This window comes from Crinia signifera, chromosome 2, assembly GCF_055691185.1.
Source record: "Crinia signifera chromosome 2, ASM5569118v1, whole genome shotgun sequence".
Taxonomy (NCBI): Eukaryota; Metazoa; Chordata; class Amphibia; order Anura; family Myobatrachidae; genus Crinia; species Crinia signifera.
In genome coordinates, this window is record NC_139218.1 from 370,467,477 (window position 1) to 370,487,819 (window position 20,343).

The window sequence follows — 20,343 nt, forward strand, 5'->3', positions numbered from 1 at the left end:
GTGTTGGGGGTATATCTGTTAGCACATGCAGTGGTAGTTGGCCTCACTGTAGCTCCCCCTCACAAGTTCTTGCTCTGAGTCCTGACATCTGGCTTTGCCTATGCAGAGAGGGTACATATAAGCAGAGAAAAGAAAACTCTTTCCTGGAGCATCCAGCGATATCATTACCGACAGGGACCCGGTAGGCTGCCAGCATCGGCAAGTGCATACCTAATGAGCAAGGGTAGGGGTGGGTGCATTCAGAGATGCAGGGCTTATTTTATAAATTAGTTTTTTATTTAAAACATGACAATTTTATTGATATATATTTAATTTTCCAATATTCCACCACGTGATAAATTTAAAGTGACATTTAAGAATAGACTAATAGTCACAATATGGCAGCCCAGAGGGCCAGGGAATCAACAGAAAACTACACAACCCAATAGTGGTATGGCGCCTATAGTATATAATTTAAACCATAAAATTCAGGTAAGAAAGTCCACAATTTTCAGCGAAGTAAGCAAAGACGTTGTTCATCCATAGGGCGTATTTATTTGTTTCTTTGAATGTTGGTAAAGAATACAGGTCGAGTATCCCGTATCCGAATATCCGTTATCCGAATTATTCCGAAATACGGACATTCCAGAAAGTGAAAATTTTTTTTTTTGCTAAAAACTCACTGGGGACATTTGTAACAGCACTACTGAGGACATGATATGTAACTGGCACTATATATGTACAAGAAAATGATTGCTTGGCATTCAAATTCAGTGCTGAGATAGTACACACATTTTGTTTCACGTTTTGAAACCTTGTTTTTTGAACAAATAAAATATATTTGTGTGTATTTTATGTGGTAATAAAATATATTTGTGTGTATATTATGTGTTTATACAGCATAAATGCAAGATACTTCAAAATACATCATTGAAATATTAAAATATTCCGAAATACGGAATAATCCGTTATCCAAAATTCTCCTGGTCCCGAGCATTTTGGATACGGGATACTCAACCTGTATAATAGTTGATCCTCAATCAAGGGTACATAGAAAAATACCCAACGCGTTTTGTCAATAATGACTTCATCAGTGGAACAATAACATATCTTCCATCGAAAAAAGGTTTACTTTATATTCATATAAAAAATCTAAAACGTGGAGAGGGTATTCTTTATAAGTCACCCAAATATTTAATTCCTGAGTTTGGGTTATACAAGATAAGGTTTCCTTTAAAGGATATACATGCCAATACGATTAGGGCAGTGTCATTCCTCCAGTCTGATGAGAACCATAGAATCACCAGAGGGATAAGGAGTGATACTAAATCCTCCAAAACAATAGAATTTGTAAAAATCACCAAGAAAAAGTATATATTGATGCCAATTTCTTCCAGGTAAAAGGTCTCAGGCAAAGCGGCCTCTAAAACGGAGCTCTCTCATCTCCAAGGATAGCAGCTGCTATAGGTGTATTTTTGTATACGAATACACCTACTTTTTTAAGAATTTAGTTAGTAAATTTCCCCCATTGTGTTTTTACAATAAAAAATTTTAAAATAAAAAATGGCCCCCATTTGCCTGCCCTTCCCTCCTTTCCCCTCACAGCGACTGTTCTTTTAGTATAAATAAATACAAATACAGCCAAAGTCAATTAACTGAAGTTTAGTTAAATATTGCACCCAATAATAGAACAGACGCTGTGAGCGATGCTGGCATTTTAACGGATATTTTGAGGCTCTCTCACAGCAACATTGGCACTCAAAGGGTTAATACCAGCTAAAAACACAGACAGTGTAGAAATTAGTGTCCTTAATATGGTAAAAATTAACCAACATTCAATTTAAAAAAAATACTTTTGTCAATAATTTGAAGGAAAAAAAAACATTTAAAAAAAAGAAAAGGTATTTATGCCGCGTAGTCATCTTGCAATGTGTTTTTGCCTGGGACAAGGGGAGGGATAGGATTTGCGGAATGACCCCAAGGACAGAACGCAGGTTTCATACTGCATGGTTATAGTCTGTGACCTTAGCCACTGAGCATTGATATCCACACAATGCTACCATAGAATTGGGGGTGCCACTAGAATAATCAGGGTGTCACAGTCTGTGGCTCCATCTTTGTACTTTGCCGACACGGTATTTCTTGTTTGGAGTGGAATTTATCCCAGTAATCCAGATCCTCGGGTGTCATTGGAACAGCAGATGCCATCAGGTCTTCATAGGTGAGAACAGTGAATGAGGTCCCGGACTGATTTTTACTCTGGAAAGGAACAAGAAAGAAAGAACACAATTTGGAAGTTGGAACTTTGGGGATCATTCTGGTTCACTCGCAAAGGCACAATCACTCTCTAATGGACAAAACCACATGCACTGCAGGTGGGGCTGATGTAACATGTGCAGAGAGAGTTAGATTTGGGTGGGGTTTGTACTTCCAACTGATATCTATATTGCAATGTAAAAATAAGGCAGTCAGTATTTACCCTGCACAGAGACAAAATACCACTGAAATCTAACTCTCTCTGCACATGTTGCATCTCCCGCACCTGCAGTGCACATGGTTTTGTCCAATAGCAAACCAAATGTTATTTACAAACCAACATGGGTCACCCCCCCCCCCCCATCCCAGTACAATAAGGTATTCAGATCCTAAAAAACACATCTTAAAAAAAGAACTTATTATAAAACATACAATTTTATGGCCACATCTTCATCATACTGAATACACAGGTACATAAATATACAAATACGCATATGCATGTACATGCAGAGAAAGTGGAAATATTCCTGCTAACAATCTAGCACTCTGATGGCGGCAGTATTGTTCCAAGAGCAGGTCTGATTCAGATATGGTTGGAGTTGCTTTTGCTGCCACTTACATAGAAACAGCGGCGATAGCAGTAATCGAGTACTGCTGCAGTAGGCAGCGTCACGCCTCCTGCTGCAGACCGATCTGAGATGCATCTAATAAGGGTACACACCTAGACGATGCACATGCGATCTTGTTCCGATCGCGACCCGCACCCGGGTGAATGGTCATTTTCAGATCCTACCTGCTGCAGGTAGGTTCCGAATAACGACCAACCGACCCGCGGGGCCGCGATCGGGATCGGATCAGAACAGACAAAAAAGGGCCCAATCTACCTACAATCTACATCCAATCGGTTGGAATTGGATCTAGATTGATGGGATTGGGCCCTTGTCGTTCTGATGTGTACCCAGCATAAGAATTCATTATCAGATCATCCGCAACACCATCATCTGGCTGTGTGACTCAATCCGGGCCTTGCAGCAACAACAAAAAGGCCAGGAAAGACTGAGATCCTGGTCTTGTACCTCCCCCACAACGGTGCCGATACGCCTCCTTTTGGAGAAACGGACACTGTTGCCCCACCATCCCCCGCACAGCATCAGATTGTCAATCACTGACAATCTGATTGTAATCTGCGTCCTACAGATATGTTCTCATATATCTAGCGTATGACCCTTGTATATTGTGTGTGCCCTGTATCGCCCTAGGTCAGACCTGGCCAAAAGGTAGATAGTGATCTACAAGTAAATCTCAGGGTGTCTGTACGTAGATCACTACCAAATGAACAGAAATACACTTGTATTGTGAAACCTGTTGTGTGAAGCTTAAGAATCATGGCGAGTGTGAGCCGGATACAGAGGTTGGTGCTATGTATGCGCAGTTGCTGATTCTTATGTATTCAGATCTGCAGAAATATGCAGTGATCAGCTCTACTGCCAGTGATCCCATGTTCAACTGTGACCGCTATGGTACAGTTAGCTTAACATGTGTGCTGTAAGGGTTCTGATTCAGGCCCTGTGAGGATCCCGGGGTCATGCAGCTGCGCAGCGCGACTTATGCCTCTCGCAAAGCCACCGGGGTCTTTCTGATCGCACAGGAATACACAATAGCAAAGGTACAAAAGTATTACCTTTATTTTACACACGGGTTATACATGTAAAATCAGCAATTGCAGTCTATATACAATACATACAGAAAGGCCATCAGTATTAGTCACGTTGGCAGAACCTTACCACATTACCCCTCAGGTTAGCTTCAGATGGGCTGGAAACACCAGTCCACGACTCCCAGTGCTGACTCTCACTCACATCTCTCGCCTCTATCCCTGAAAGCACCAACTTACATCTCAAAAGCACCCCTCTCCCCCTCCCTCAGGAATTCTTAACCCTTCCTATGCTGGGCGCAGTTGTATGAATGAAACAGGGTCTCCTATGACCTGTCCAGGGGCTGATCGAATCGCTCCCTTCCTCTGGCTTTGAAGCTTGTGTCAATACATGTATGCTGCCCCCCACCAGGGACTAAGCGAGGGGTTTCACACCTTCATGTGAACAGATCTCTTTTCTGGAGACTGACCCATAGACCTTGGTGTTATCCATCCTTCGCCTCTTTTAATTTGGGGGGAGGTGTAAGTGTAAAGGCCCCTATACACTATGCGATTTGGGCCCGATTTCGCCTGATTCAGATGAATCGGGCCGTGATATCGGCCCAAATCGCATATGGAGACATCCCCTCCGACCCGATGTGCGGTCCCATGTGCATCGGATCGGAGTCGGGAGGTCGGACGGGCTGCATGTAAGATTTGCTAAATCTTTTGTGCTGCCCGGAGCCGTGCGGGGTACTGCAGCTGGCGGGGGAGTTACCAGAGCCGGGCGGAGGGAGCAGGGGGGCGGTGCAGGGAGCCGGGCAGTGGAGGAAGGCCGCTGCCGTCAGCGGGAGCAGGAGGGGGGCGGCGCAGAGAACCAGGGTGCCAGGCAGGAGAAGACGCTGCAGCAGTGCAGCGCGAGCAGAGCACTTTAAAACAAAAACATACAAACGAATAGGAAGCCATTGATTGGCTGAGACCTCTCTCAGAGAAAGGCATACCCCCGCTGCAGTCCCCCGGGAGATGCATTTGATAAAGCGGCGATACGTGTCCTATGACCTTTTCATACCCCCACTATCCACGCCGGCGTGGAGTTGATTTTTTAAAGTGTGGCGAGCGCAGCGAGCCACCGAGCCCGAAGCGTGGTGAGCGGACGCGCAGAACTTCACAGGTATACGCGTCCGCTCGCCACGCTTCGGGCTCGGTGGTTTGCTGCGCTTGCCACACTTTATAAAATCAACTCCACGCTGACGTGGATAGTGGGGGTATGAAAAGGTCGTAGGACGCGTACCTCCGCACCTCGCGGGCACGCTGCGCTCGCCACGCTTCGGGTTCACGTTTATACTTGGGGAGTGGCGTGGGGGTGCATTTAACATTGTAAGCACCCATTAGGGTGCTTATACAATTTAACATCGTATATGGGGCAAAATCGCATCGCATGCCATCGGGTGTATGGCATGCGATGCGATAAAAAAATCGGGCGACTAATTATCGTGGGCGCCGTGCTAGTACACAAGTACCGGGACTATTTTCCTCCAGTAGCACACATCCTCAACCTAATGGAATAACCTGTTTGGATTATTCAGTATAACATCCTATTATTGTCCGACATACAGTTCTGTGATGCCCCCTGTATACAGTAGTCTGGGGAACACAGCTCAGATATGAATACAGTCAGTGATAATATCCGGTTATCGCCGGCATTTTGCAATTCTCTTGCTGAAGCACAGAAAGAGGCGGGAGAAAAATACGTAGCAGAACACTGGCGTGGTCACGTTCCGTCACAGGCCCACTAACAATGGCAGATGCTAATTACGTGAACTAAAGGTCCGTCTGCCCCTGCCCTAGGTCCTCAACACAGTTCCACAAAGCATACGTACACCTGCCTGCCGGACTCTTGTTGTTAGAGGAGGATGCTAATGTCCATCTCGTATACGGCTTTACAGAATTGATTCTAAGCACATTATACCATATACACGGTTTTACCTGTGAGTGTTGTGATGTGTCTGTGCTCCCCAGTGCGACAGCCACGTGATGCTGATTATCCAGGAGCACTTCCTGCAAAACACAGGCCCAACCGTTCAGTGCAGCAGTAAAATACCAGTTGCTATCATGGGTCTAATAGTAATACTTTCTATGAGACAGGCGACTGCTATCTCTAGCACGATCCAGGCTTACAGTACCAGCCTGATGTAGAAATCCCAGGTGATAGCACAGTGCTTAGCACAATGCAGGAATTCTGCAATCCCTTCAAATTCCTTATCAATGTTTAAAAACCGGCAGTTGGTGACATCATTTAGCATGAAGGGGTTAATGTATGGCCTCACGGAGAAGCAGTGATCACTTGTGGCTATGTATCAGTGTACATTGTGAACAGCAGAGAGAACTCCTCTCGGCATACCTCCACATAATCACGGTATCTGGCAGAAGTTGCAGCGCACCCAGGTGCTGGGACATTACTGTGGCTTGCAGGTGTTTTTCGCATGTGCGCCGATCTCAGCTAATGACCACGATAACAGTGCTCCCAGTTGGAGATAATCTCTCAGTAATTTACAGGCTTATGATCACTGCAATAACCTGTCATAAACACCTGTATAAATTATAGGCCTGAATAGGACCACGGCCAGATCTGTAATGACTCTGGATCTGTACCAGTCCCAAGCTGGCCCCAGTGCCTCTAATGCACCCCACATTATCCTGGGCTGTGTGCCATTACTGTATCAGCAATCAACTGGTAATGACATGAGAGTGTAGGCTGCATGGGCAGCGTCAAACCAACAAGTATCGCTGCTCACCATGGGCCTGATTCTGGTTCACTTGCAAAAGCAAATCCTCTATCTAATGGACAAAACCATGTGCACTGCAGGTGGTGCAGATGTAACATGTGCAGAGAGAGTTAGATTTGGGTGGGGTTTGTACTACAAGCTGATATATATACTGCAGTGTAAAAATAAAGCAGCCGGTATTTACTCTGCACAGAAAAAAAATAGCATTTTTACATGAAAACTACAGATGTACAGTAATAAAGCATCATCTCCTATAAAGAAGTGGTATCCTTGGCACGTTACACTACTACCATATAGGATTCTGTTCCATCTGACTTGGATGACTTCCCTTCTGAAGCATTAGCCTTTGGTCCTGCCAGTATATGAGTGTTTATTATGTTAAACGATGCAGTATGTCATCAGGGCCGCCGTACCCCCTCCAACCGGCCTGGGCAGCAGCAGCATAAACCTACTGCTGACAGCAGGCTCAGCATGAGCTTCTAACTGACAGCCTTAGAGCTCATGCTGAGCCTGCTGTCGGCACATGCTGTAGGTGTGTGCTGTTACTGCTGCTGAGGGGAGGGGGGACAGGGGACACAATAACACCCCCCCCCCCCCCCCCATGACTGTGTTTTTTCACCCTCCCTAAACATTTTGGGGGCGTGACCTGATCGCAGGAGGTAATGCCTCTAACAATTAGGCCACGCCCAAATATATTTACTGGGGCCCGGCATACTGTACCTCTCGGCAGCCCTGGTTGTCATGCCCGGCCAATGCTTTTTGATGTCTCTCTCCCTTGTAATTCCCTCCACTCCCCCTGTCATCCCTCCACTCACCCGTCACTCCAACCACATTGGGTCAACCATTGAAGGTCGACACTAGCATTAGGTCGACAATGGAAAGGTCAACATAAGTTTTTCATGTTTTTCTTGTCCCGAATGTCAACATAGTTGACATGGACATCGTCTAAGTACCACAACCCCTCACATGGCTCGCTGTGCTCACCACATAGTGGGGGATGGTAGGGCATGAAATAGGGCATGAAATACCACCTGTCGGCACATCTCGACTCAAAATAGAACGTGAAAAACTCATGTCGACTTTTTTGACTGCTTCTGTCGACCTTCCAGCCCTGTGGACCTATTTCATACGTCGACCTTTAGTGATTGACTTCAAGTATGTCGACCCTATGACCCATGCCATCTCCGCATTGAGCATAAGGTGCACACCGTATTGCCCACACACTAGAACGATTTTTGGGCCGATTGGACGATTTCGGATAAATCGGCCGATATATCGGCCGATGTTTACCGATAATCGGTCGAAAATCGTCCGATTTCGGTCCGATGCGCGCTCCCGTGGATCTTTAGCTGAATCTTCTGATCTTACGTGCTGCACAAAAGATCAGAAGATTTAACAAAAGAAAAGGCTAATTTATGCGCACATCTTACGATCGCAGATCTTTCTAGTGTGTGGGCAAAGCCTACTGAATAGCTTACATGTATTTTGGTGCCAGGCTGTATCAGATTATTTCTGAACTGCGTACACATAGAACACTGAATATGCACCACAAGCGCTCTTACCTCAAAGGACCAATTTTCGCTTTCCTCATCCAGCCACATTTTGGTCTGTGTGTATACCTTCCCCATTTCCATGTCTATGGGTGACACCTCAAATTCAATTCGCTGGAGGTTAAAACCTAAGCCGACCCCTATGGCTTTAATAAAGCTTTCTTTCAGAGCCTAGAACCGCAAACACAATGCATTATTCACTCCGGTGCTGTCCTCCTATCAAGCTCTGCACATATCTGTTCATTCCGCCTTATAAATGTTTCACGGTGCACAATGAATAATGCATTAAAGATTTGTCAGCAAAATATAAAAAGGCAGAAGAGCATTTGTCTGACTTAAAAGCGCTGCTACAAACCTGTCTTCTCCCCACAGAAAGAAACATATCCTTGTGTCTAAACCGTAGCGGGGACAGTGTCAGGCGATGCATAGTTTAAATGGTGCTTGAACAATTAAGCAGAATTAATAAACATTAAAAACTCCTGGCACCTCTTACTTAATATGTATGCAGGTTCAAGGAATGTGTCCTGGTAAAGTGGTGATAAAGCACCAGCCAGTCAACTGTCATTTTTCAAACACAGCTGATTGGCTGGTGCATTATCGCCTTTCACTTTATCAGGCTTAATACATCTTCCCCAAAATGCCCTGTGACTGTGGTTGCCATGGTAGTCATAGTGGGAAATCTGCAGATATATAAATAATTTATAATAGCCTGCAACAACAAATCAAGGAGAAATGGTAGACAAATTGGGGGCGGATGCTGATGTCATGTGAGGTCATCCGCCCGCCCCAAGCAGGTAGGGGCACGTCTGCGTTCTGATGGCCCCACCCAGCGTTTCTATGGCCGCACCCACGGTTTTTGTGGACACGCCCATAAAATACTGGGTGGGCCCGTCGGAACGGCGCCCTACCCGTCAATCAGGCAGCGAGCACTCCGGAAAAAAAAAATTGCCGAAGGCGCTCGCTTCGTGGGTTTGCACATGTATATAATTGTGCATGAGCAGGCCCCCACCATTGGGGGTGGGGTTGAATTCGGACCTGTGTGAACAGGTGTGAATTGGCCCCTTTGATGGGATGCGGTTTGCACCACAGTGGTGGGGATCCTGGCATTCACAATACTAATGCCGGCATCCTTACTACCGCCAGAATCCCAACATCAATTAGCATGCCGGCGACGGAATCTCAACTGCTAGGATGCCGAACGTACATATGCCAGGGTGGGTTAGGCCGGGGGAAGTGGGGGGTAAGGGTTAGGCAATTAGGGTTAGGCCCAAGGAGGGATGGATAGGGTTAGGTATACAGCATACTGGAGACTGACTGCTTAACTCCTCCGTCTTATCTGCACTTTTGGCAAAACCTCCGGTGTGCTGACATTATTTTGTCGCAGCTGATTTACCCAGTGCCGGTAGAACATGTCCAGCTGCGCCCAGTCACTTCCCATACTCCTGATAGAGTGCCACTCTCTCTCCGTGAACTGCCGACTCATGAGGCGGAAGAACTCTTCTGTGGAGCCGCTCCCTGTAAAATAGCGAGCAGACATTTACATACTCTGGGCAGGTGAATTATCTTTCACTTTCAACAAGTAAATGTGATCTCGCAGTAACACTCTGCAGGAGAAGCGAGCTGAAGATGTACCGCAGCGCTAGCTGTAATTTATATCCATTACGCTGTGTAGTGCAGTACTGGAAGCCTCAATCTGCGACCAGGACAAACAGCATCGCAATACTGCCAGAAACACAGATAAAATTGCAAAACAAAACATGCTAGTTGTTTTGGTTGTTCTACAAAGACAATAACCCCAACACACACACACACACACACACACACACATTTATTTATTATTTATTTACAGGTTCTTATATAGCGCAGCAGATTCCGTTGCGCTTTACAATAGTTGAACATATATATATATCCTATCCAGACCCCTCGTTCGCACTTAATCTAAACAAGTTAGTAGGTACAATACAAGGCAGCCTTATCCCCAAGCTCCCCTGTTGGCAAGGGAAGAAAGGTACTTGTGTATTTTGGCGGCGCCCCCGATGTCCGTCGTACGACGAACAGATCGCATCGCATCGCATGCCATGCACCCGATGGCATACGATGCGACGCGATTTTGACCCCCTATACGACCAAAAATCGTATAAGCACCCTAAAGGGTGCTTTGGAGCACCCAAATGGGTGCTTACAATGTTAAATGCACCCCCACGCCACCCCCCCACTATAAACGTGAACCCGAAGCGTGGCAAACGCAGCGGTACGCGTCCTACGACCTTTTCATACCCCACTATCCACGTCGGCGTGGAGTTGAGAATAGAATAGTGTGGCGAGCGCAGCGAGCCACCGAGCCCGAAGCGTGGCGAGCGCAGCGAACCCCGCGAGGGGACGCGGATACCTTCACAGGTAAACGCGTCTCTTCGCGGGCTTCACAGGTATCCGCGTCCGCTCGCCACGCTTCGGGCTCGGTGGCTCGCCACACTATTCTCAACTCCACGCCGACGTGGATAGTGGGGGTATGAAAAGGTCGTAGGACGCGTACCGCTGCGCTCGCCACGCTTCGGGTTCACGTTTATAGTGGGGGGGTGGCGTGGGGGTGCATTTAACATTGTAAGCACCCATTTGGGTGCTTAACATTGTATAAGCACCCATTAGGGTGCTTATACAATGTTCAATCTCATCGCATCGCATCGCATCGTATGGCATTGTATGCCATGTACAATGGCATACAATTTCAAAATTGTATGCCATCGTGCACTATCGTACGATATCGCGTCGCATCGTATGCGTTATGGTATGCGATGCGATGGGCGCCGCCAAAATACACAAGTACCGGAAGAAATATAGAATATATATAGGCAATTGTGGGATGGTGAATATTAAAAAGTCCTTTAGACCACTCTGTTAATGTGGGTGTGGATCTTTGGACAGACAGCAACTAGGTTGACAAGCATTAGGGCGAGACCACTAGGTCGATGTGACTGAAGGTCGACATGCAGGAAGGTCGACAGGATTGTTAGGTTGACAGTCAAAAGGTCGACACTGTCGACATGGACACTAAAACATAGCACTGCTGCAATCGCCATGCTTCGGACACGGTGCCTGACTACACTCGGTACACTATATTATTCTCCCACCATGCCCTAGTGGATGGTTAAAAAAAAGTAGAAAAAAAACCCATGTCAACATTTTGACTGTCGACCTAACCCCGGCCTTCAGTCATATCGACCTTCCTGCAAGTCAACCTTCATGCATGTCGACCTAGTGGTGTGGACCTAATGCTTGTCGACCTGGTGACCGTAACCTGTTAATGTCACAAATACTATTGGACATATCAATGTTTCTTTTTATTCATTAAAAGTATTTTTCAATCGAATTAAAGTGTTCGAGATGTTTCTGTTGTACGTTCATAGAAACGTATTGCATCACCCGACGCGTTTCGTTCCCTTAAGGGACTTCTTCAGGGGTTAGCTACAACATTCTGAAAATCTTGACTGAGTAGAATTAATCTGGATAGCCAAGCCTTATAAAGGTACAGTCTGGCTAGTGGGGGTTAATACCAACAGCCACAAGGAGCATAAGGGTTTTTGATTATTAATACACGGGTTCTTTCCCTTTAAACATGAGCACCAGGCCAATCCTTAAGCCTCCGCAGGAGAAACAGCTTTTTAGTGAGCCCAAAAGATATCACCTCACAGCCAGGAGAAGTGTTCACCAGTCAGACGCTGCATGAATCTCTGCATGAGTCAGCCCTGTTGTCCGTCACACTGTTTGACCATATGACCCATTTTTAGAACATCTAGATATTATTGACATGTGACACCAGTGTATTCTCCTTATACTATTATGTAACATAATAATTTTGCTGCTGCGCCAGAGTACACCATTTTTTTTATTCACAGTGAGCATTGGGATGGCAGTATTAGCAGACTTACCTTCTCATAATAATCAATCAGATCTCTCATGTATGAGTGGTCCTTTATGAAACCATAGTAAAAAAAATAGCGCTTAGGGAAGCCATCCTGCACTGCAGGGGGGCATATGTAAAACGTGCAGAGTTAAGGTACAAGCACACTGGTCCCAGTGTTTATACAAAGCGATTATGTTAACATTTCTGGCCAATAAATCGCTCAGATTTTTGCCCGGCCCAGCGATTTTCATGGGGTGTGTATACCACTTTCCACAGTAGGAGACTGTGGAAAGTGATTCACTCTGCCGGCAAAATAGGTATTAATAAAACTGAAGAGCTTAATAAATGAGTAGAAAAGGGAGACTCCCAGGAAAAACAGCTTCTCGGATGTCCTGTCTACTTCGTCAGTTAGAAACATAGAAACATAGAATTTGACGGCAGATAAGAACCATTTGGCTCATCTAGTCTGCCCCTTTTTTTTACCCTTCAGGTAAACTCAACCCTTTTTAATCATTATTTCTTTGTAAGGATATTCATATGCCTATCCCAAGCATGTTTAAATTGTTCTACTGTCTTAGCCTCTACCACCTCTGATGGGAGGCTATTCCACTTATCCACTACCCTTTCTGTGAAGTAATTCTTTCTAACATTTCCCCTGAACCTACCTCCCTCCAGTTTCAGTGCATGTCCTCGTGTTTTATTACTTCTTTTCCTTTGAAGAAAATTTCCCTCCTGTACTATGTTAAAACCCTTGATATATTTGAAGATTTCTATCATGTCCCCCCTTTCCCTTCTCTGCTCCAAACTATACATGTTAAGATCTTTTAGTCTATCCAGGTACGTTTTGTGATGTAGGCCATGAACCATTTTAGTTGCCCTTCTTTGTACACTCTCCAATGTATTTATATCCTTCTGAAGATATGGTCTCCAGAACTGGACACAGTATCCCAGATGAGGCCGTACCAATGACCTATAAAGTAGCATTATTACGTCTTTTTTTCTGCTACTGACTCCTCACCCTATGCAACCAAGCATCTGACTAGCCTTCCTCATTGCTTTGCTACATTGCTTTCCTGCCTTTAAGTCACTTGAAATAGTGACTCCTAGATCTCTTTCCTCCTCAGTAGTTTCCATTATAGTACCCTTGATACTATATTGAGCCTTTGGGTTTTTGAGTCCCAAGTGCATAATTTTGCATTTTTTAGCATTAAACTGTAGTTGCCGTGCTCTTGACCAATTCTCAAGTTTACTTAGATCATCAGTCATTTGATTTACCCCTCCTGGTGTGTCTAGTTCACCTGGACCCGGCTACTGTAATCTGTACTTTGCTGGAGTCTGAATGACGAGGGGGCGTTGTAGCCACCGCCCAGTAACAGCGAGGATGGAATAAGCGCCACGGCTGTTATATGCTGTATACGTTTCCTTATGGAGGCACATTGCCAGATGTAAAGTTTGCAGAAATTACAAAACAAAATTCATCTTGCTGTAGATTTATCCTATTAGTGGGATCGATAGTTAATTTTGCAGCCAATCAATATGTTCATGATGACCACGGTGAAAGAAGGATTACCCAGATACAGCTTATATAACGTGCCAGCTAATGAACCATGCAGGATGTCTACTTGTTGGGATTACATTGTTCTTTGCTATAAAGGTAACATTAATTTAAAGCCTACGTAATATACAAAATGCTTAAATCTATAGCTCTGATGCTTCCATACTTTCCATTCACTCAGAACATTCATCAGAGGTCACCTACACGAGTCACAGAAAGCATTGATATCAATGTTCTGAGCTATCACCCGTATCGATGTAATGTGGGGGGGGGGGGGGAGGAGTTCTGAAGGTGACTGGCAGATGGCTGTGCCAATGTAATTTACTGATGGAACCATTACTTTATGTACATTGTGCTACAGCGCCTGCTGGCCAGCCTAAAGCCAAAGGTGGGTATTCAATACAGGATCACGGCTGTCGATCCCTCCTGACAGCCATGATCCTGGCCCTTCTGCGTTTTGTTCGACAGGCGAACGACAGGCGGGATTCAATGTCCCGCCTGCCGGTCAGCGCAAAAGGGGCGTGGCCATGAAAACGGCTGTGGATTGCCAATCTGCGGCTGGGATCGGGACACTCCACGGCCGTTATCGACAGTTCTGCTGTGATCTCGCTTCAATGCTGTGGCTAAAGACAGCATTGAATAAGGAAGCCGCCGCTGTTTCCCCCTTCGGGAATAGCGGCGGCACATTGAATACCCCCCAAAGTCTCCTTCACAAGCATCAGATCCTACATGCCAGTTGTATAACCTTTGTTATACAACATGGGCAGTATGACTGGCAATGCTACATGTTGTAGCAGCATTACATGGGAGCTACATGTGTATTAGCCTAGGGTACCTGGAACCTTTAATCAGGCCCTGTTCCACATTGATACTGTACAAGTTTCCCATGTACTGTAATGAAAGGGTCACACAGAAACAATCTGACAGTATTACAAGGGGAACACTTTACATTGCGAACATAAAACACAGTCCGTTTCATTTAATTACTCCAAAAGGGTTATGGTATAAAGGGACGACAGTGGCAGGTATTCAATGCTGTTTGCGAGTGGTGACAGCGAGCAGGGCTTCCTGCTCGCTGTCACCACTCACCCTGACAGCATTCAACACAGCCTCCGCATCCGCCAATTCCCCCTCGCTCGTTTTTTGAGCGAGGAGGAATTGGTGGGTGCGGCTCCAGAAGCAGCGAGACCCGCAGCTAAAAACTGCGAGTTTTCTGCAGCAGCCGCTGGTCTCGCTGTTTTGGGGAATTCTCGCCGTCCTGTGACGGCGAGGATTTCCCCAGAACGTTGAATAGAGCGAGCGGCCGGTGCGGGGGTTAAACAGCGAGGATCGCTGGTTTTCAGCAAACCTCGCTGTTTAACCCCCTCGCCGGCCGCTCGCTGCGGCATTGAATACCCCCCAATGTCTACAGCAACCCCAAATTGCCAACATGCGGTTGCGGCTCAGACTCTACGGAACTCACTTCCCTGCACTGTTCGAGAGACCCCCCACTCTGAAATCTTTACAAAACAGACTGGAGACTTTCCTGTTTACTCAAGCATTTCTGTGATTCATTTAAATAGAGGCTGCAGGGGACAGATTCACAGCTGGAGCCTGGATTGGTAAGTGTAGTGGTGTAAAATTAGTGTGTATATTAAACTTTTACCTTTCTCTATGTCTGTGGGGTTTTTTTTACACGTGGACTATAAGTCCAAGGGGGCTCATTATTGCCCCGCATGCTGGGACTTGTGGTTCGCCATGTCCCAGCATGCATGGGAGTCCTTCTGGGACTTGTAGTTCACCTGTAAAAGCAATATTTTTAATTTAATTTTACTCATATTAGCCCGGTGTCCACCGCCCAGGGATGCCGGGGACAGCCCCGGGCTTCAGCCCTGGACGGGTGAAGCCTGGGGGGCCCCCACTCCCCCAAGTACCACATCCAAGGTTGACCAGCCACGGTGCGCATGATACAGCCAGGGGTCTTGGTCCAAGAGTCAGGGGCTGCTTTCAGAAATACCGGGGACCCCTACGCTTTTTGCCTCCGGTATTTTTGGAACCAGGTCTGGCTCAATGATTCCCCTGGAATGTTTAATAGGGTGAGCAGCCGGCACGGGGAGTTTCAGCGATCCTCACCGTTTAACCCCCTCACCAGCCGCATTGAATACGGCCCCCAGTATACAGTCAGATAAACACATTTCTTATTACCACTAGATGCCTTTTCAGATTGCATCAATCTGTATATAAGATGAGTGTCCCTTTGATATAAAGTGTAGTCGATGACCGCAGCGCGCCTTCCTGCGTAAAGATTTAGCATCTCTGCTGTATATAGCGAGCCTGCGGTATTTAATTTCTCATGATGGACATCAGCTGTTCAGCAAAACCCAGAATAAAAGACGGAACAACTTCAATCTCTGCAATTTCACTATAAACAGGCGCCGAGGGACGGCCAAAAACTGTCAACACAGATTGCGCGCTTTTATTATTTTATTTCATTTGTGCCCGAGAGAGAAACCTCATTAAAAAATGTTATAGCTCGGCCGTCCAGCCTCTCTGCGAAATAGAACATACGTGGGATAAATAAGGATCCCTTCTGCCACATCAAGATACAATGTGTTTACTACAGACGCACCAGGCGCGACTTTTAGATGAAATATCTTTCTACTACAAAGTCTGTCACAACAAACAAGCTTATGCCAGGCCCAGAGAGGACACAGCGCATAATGAAACCAGCAGATAGGAAACCTCCACAGTAACAAACGCTGACGCCAAAAGGTTACACGTCTGCGGATTTTCACTGGAAAACAGGAGATCTGAACATCAGTCCACTAGGGAGAAAATATATTGGTTCGCCGCACGTCGGTATAAACATACATACAGTGCTCTCATAGATAAGCACGAGGAAAAAAGGTTCATAGTAAAATATTAATTCAGATTCTTGCAGGTTTCATTTTACAGGTCTCAAGTGAACAACATTATTCTAACCACATTTCACAGGAAGTTTGCAGACCTATGTCCAAATGTATTCGCATATACATCCCATACCTCCCAACTGTCCCGCTTACTGCGGGAATGTCCCAGTATTTGGGGACGTTCCCGCGTCCCGCCTGGGGCCACCACTGTCCCGCGGTGGGGAGGGGAGCAGTTGGGAGCCCCCCAAGCCTGAAGAGAATAGATGCTGTGCGCAGCGGTGCAGAGCGTCGAAAAACGGGGGTGCGGCCTTAGGACGCATCATCCCGTGATGCCATGCCCCCTTTTCATAGGACACACCCCCAAAGGGTCCGGGACACAGAGCAAAGCTCCGCTGCCGATACCCGTGAAGCCATGCCCAAATTTTTGGTTTGCCCACAGGCCAATCAGTCAAAGAAAATGTATGACCATCGATAGGTAAAAACATTGATGTTCATCCATTGCATAGTATATACTATTGATGGCCAGTTGAACTATTGCCATCGGTGGCAATGGTAATGGTGGCCATCGCTACACTATGAACCGTTCAGCCACTACGATTACTTCCCGATCACACTTCACAACTGGGTAACATCCACATGCAGTCTGACTGCAATACAGCCCCAGGCACGGCTAGCCAGGCAGTGTATCCAATGACTACTAGTCCTAGCACTACTACTGTTGGTCAGGATGGTCAGTGTGTGACACTGTGGATATGAATGAACTTGATTCACAAAAATCCGTATATGATGTCCAGGGAATCGATGAACTGAGGTTGCACCTCTGAGAGAATTTCTAGTTACACAGAAATATAGAATTTGAAGGCAGATAAGAACCAAATTGTCCATTTTATCTGCCCTCTAGGAGCTAGGGTATTAGGGTTATGGGCAGGGTAGTAGCTAAGACTTTGGGGTCCACATAGCAACATTTTTAAGAGGCCCCCATAGCTTTTTCGAAAAATGCTTTTTAGGAAAATGTGGTACTTGTGTAGTTTCACGGTGCCAGCATGGCCGTGCGTCTGAGTAACCTTGCGGGGCTTGCTGCGCTCGCCCACGCTACGGGCTCTGGGGCTCGCTACGCTTGCCACGCTATCTAAAATCAACTCCATGCCAAGTGGATAGTGGGGGTATGAACTATCCATGTTGGCATGGAGTTTATTTAGTTTCTTTTAGAAAGTTTGGCGAGCGCAGAACCCGGAAGTAGCGCGCGGCCATGCTGCCGCCGTGAAACTACACAAGTACCGAAAATGCTTACCTGATCTTTGTGTTCGGTTATGCGGCACTGGACACGGTCTTTTCTCCATCTGTAGAACCACTGGCAGCGGGGAGTAAAAACAAAACCCTTGCCAAATAAGGCGCTATTTAATATCAATTTAAAATTTTCCCAAAAATTTGCTACCATATAATATAAGTACAGGTTGAGTATCCTCTATCCAAAATGCTCGGGACCACGATCATTTTGGATAAGGGATTTTTTCAGATTTGTAAGTAGAGGTCGAGTATCCCGTATCCGAGTATCCGTTATCCGAATTATTCCGAAAACCAGACATTCCAGAAAGTGAAAAAAAAAAATTTTTTTTTGCTAAAAAACTCACTGGGGACATTTGTAACAGCACTACTGGTGACATGATATGTAACTGGCACTATATATGTGCAAGAAAATGATTGCTTGGCATTCACATTCAATATCTGAGATAGTACACACATTTTGTTTCATGTTTTGAAACCTTGTTTTTTGAACAAATAAAATATATTTGTGTGTATTTTATGTGGTAATAAAATATATTTGTGTGTATTTTATGTGTTTATACAGCAAACATGCAAGATACTTCAAAATACATAATTGAAATATTAAAATATTCCAAAATACGGAATAATCCGTTATCCAAAATTCTCCTGGTCCCGGGCATTTTGGATACGGGATACTCAACCTGTATATATATTTTTTTCATACTTACCTGGTCCCCCGGCGGCCCTCAGGATCCTCTTCAGCGGCATCTCTGGTCCCAGGGGTGCACCCCTGGGACCGGAGATGCAGTTGAAGAGGATTCTGAAGCCTGTCGCGGACATGGGGGGACGAGGTAAGTATGAAAAAAAAGGGCTGTGGGGGGGGGGGGGAAAACCCGAAACATTCTGAAAAACCACGGTTTTCTGAATATTTCGGTTTTCGGAATACATGGATAAGGAAGACCTGACCTGTAATAGGTTAACCAAACAAATTTAAATAATGGTGCAATTGAATCAATATCTCAAATCATATAAAAACATGCATGCACTAAAAATCTAATATATTTGATGGAGAAGTGGATCATATAAGAACTAGTAAAACCCTATGCTGGGTTTCCGAAAGGTTAGAGATAAATAGCCCCAGTAGTTAGTTGGTAAGCATATGCTAGCTGGTATCCATTAAAAAATCCCGGTGAAAATAGAAGACGTTAAGAACTGTCCCGCACTACAGATAAGATTAGATGCAACACATCTGCTCCAGGAGACCATAGGGGTGAAAGCCACATGTTTTGCTTCCTATGTGTCTTTAGAGGGAGTCCTTCTGGCTGCATCGCTGGACTCGAGTCATGGATAACTGCTGCCATGTGAGCTTCCAGCCACTAGCTGGTGTGACCAGGAGTCAATGGTAGCTACAGACCTGTTTATGGGTTTATGGGTTATGACTAACAGGACCCAGGTGTAAATCATTGATACCATTGGTATGGGTATAAATATCAGACCAGGAGCTAGTCTCCCACTATCCATGCTACCTTTGATAAAGCTTTACAAGTGAAACGCATTAGGAGGTGGATTACAATTTCCAGTGGAGGTGGACTACAAGCTTCAGTGGTATCGACCCCTCAACAGCTGCCCAAACCAGCCTGGACGGACCGGAACCTTCTTACACCTAGTACCATCAACGGTGTATGCTACACCTAATTGGATATACAAAAGGGATTTTTAGGAACAATCTGCAGTACATTTTGGGGTACTTGTGGAGTATCACGGCTCCCACGACCTTCATCGTATGCTGATCGTATGCTAAAAAATCGCATTGCATCGCATACGATCAAATCGCATGCGATGCGATCGCACCCGATTTTGCACTGAAATGCATCAAAATGCATTGAAATGTGTATTAAACTTGTGAAATGCCCCCAAATGCCATTTTTCATAGTGCACCACCCCCACTATCAACGTCAACCCGAAGCGTGGCGAGCGCGGCGGTACGCGTCCTACAACCTTTTCATACCCCCACTATCCACGTCGGCGTGGAGTTGAGAATAGAAAGTGTGGCGAGCGCAGCGAGGCACCGAGCCCCGCGTGGGGACGCGGATACCTTCACAGCTATACGTGTCCCCTCACGGGCTTCACAGGTATCCGCGTCCCCTCGCGGGGCTCGCTGCGCTCGTCACGCTTCGGGCTCGGTGGCTCGCCACACTTTCTATTCTCAACTCCACGCCAACGTGGATAGTGGGGGTATGAAAAGGTCGTAGGACGCGTACCGCCGTAAAAATCGTATCGCATCGTATGCCATCGTATGCCACTACATATGGCATATGATGCCATACGATGGGAGCCGTGATACTCCACAAGTACCCATTTTGGATCCATGACCCCATACTCCTACAGTTGGACGGTAACTATAACTACTCTAAAACAATATAGAGTTGGTCCATTGTTTCTCCAGGTGTTACTAGGAACGGACAGTGAGGATATCCAGTACCCTAATAATTAGTCCTGCCACTACGTTTTTAAATGCAATTTAAATTG

At 45.8% G+C, this 20,343-nt stretch overlaps 1 protein-coding gene across 3 annotated transcripts in view; it reads right to left on the bottom strand.

Moving 5' to 3' along the window:
* Positions 1–1,625: 1,625 nt before the first annotated feature.
* Positions 1,626–20,343, bottom strand: part of AASDHPPT (aminoadipate-semialdehyde dehydrogenase-phosphopantetheinyl transferase) — a 55,177-nt gene continuing 36,459 nt past the window's right edge. For 2 of the 3 annotated variants that reach the window (XM_083170035.1, XM_083170034.1), the window contains exons 3-6: positions 9,598–9,719; positions 8,217–8,375; positions 5,855–5,926; positions 1,626–2,238 (exon numbers count right to left, since the gene is read on the bottom strand). In XM_083170035.1, coding sequence (XP_083026161.1) covers positions 2,068–2,238; positions 5,855–5,926; positions 8,217–8,375; positions 9,598–9,719 — 524 coding nt within the window. In that variant the 3' untranslated portion in view covers positions 1,626–2,067. The remainder of the gene's footprint in view (positions 2,239–5,854; positions 5,927–8,216; positions 8,376–9,597; positions 9,720–20,343) is intronic. The other variant, XM_083170036.1, reaches the window with a different exon arrangement.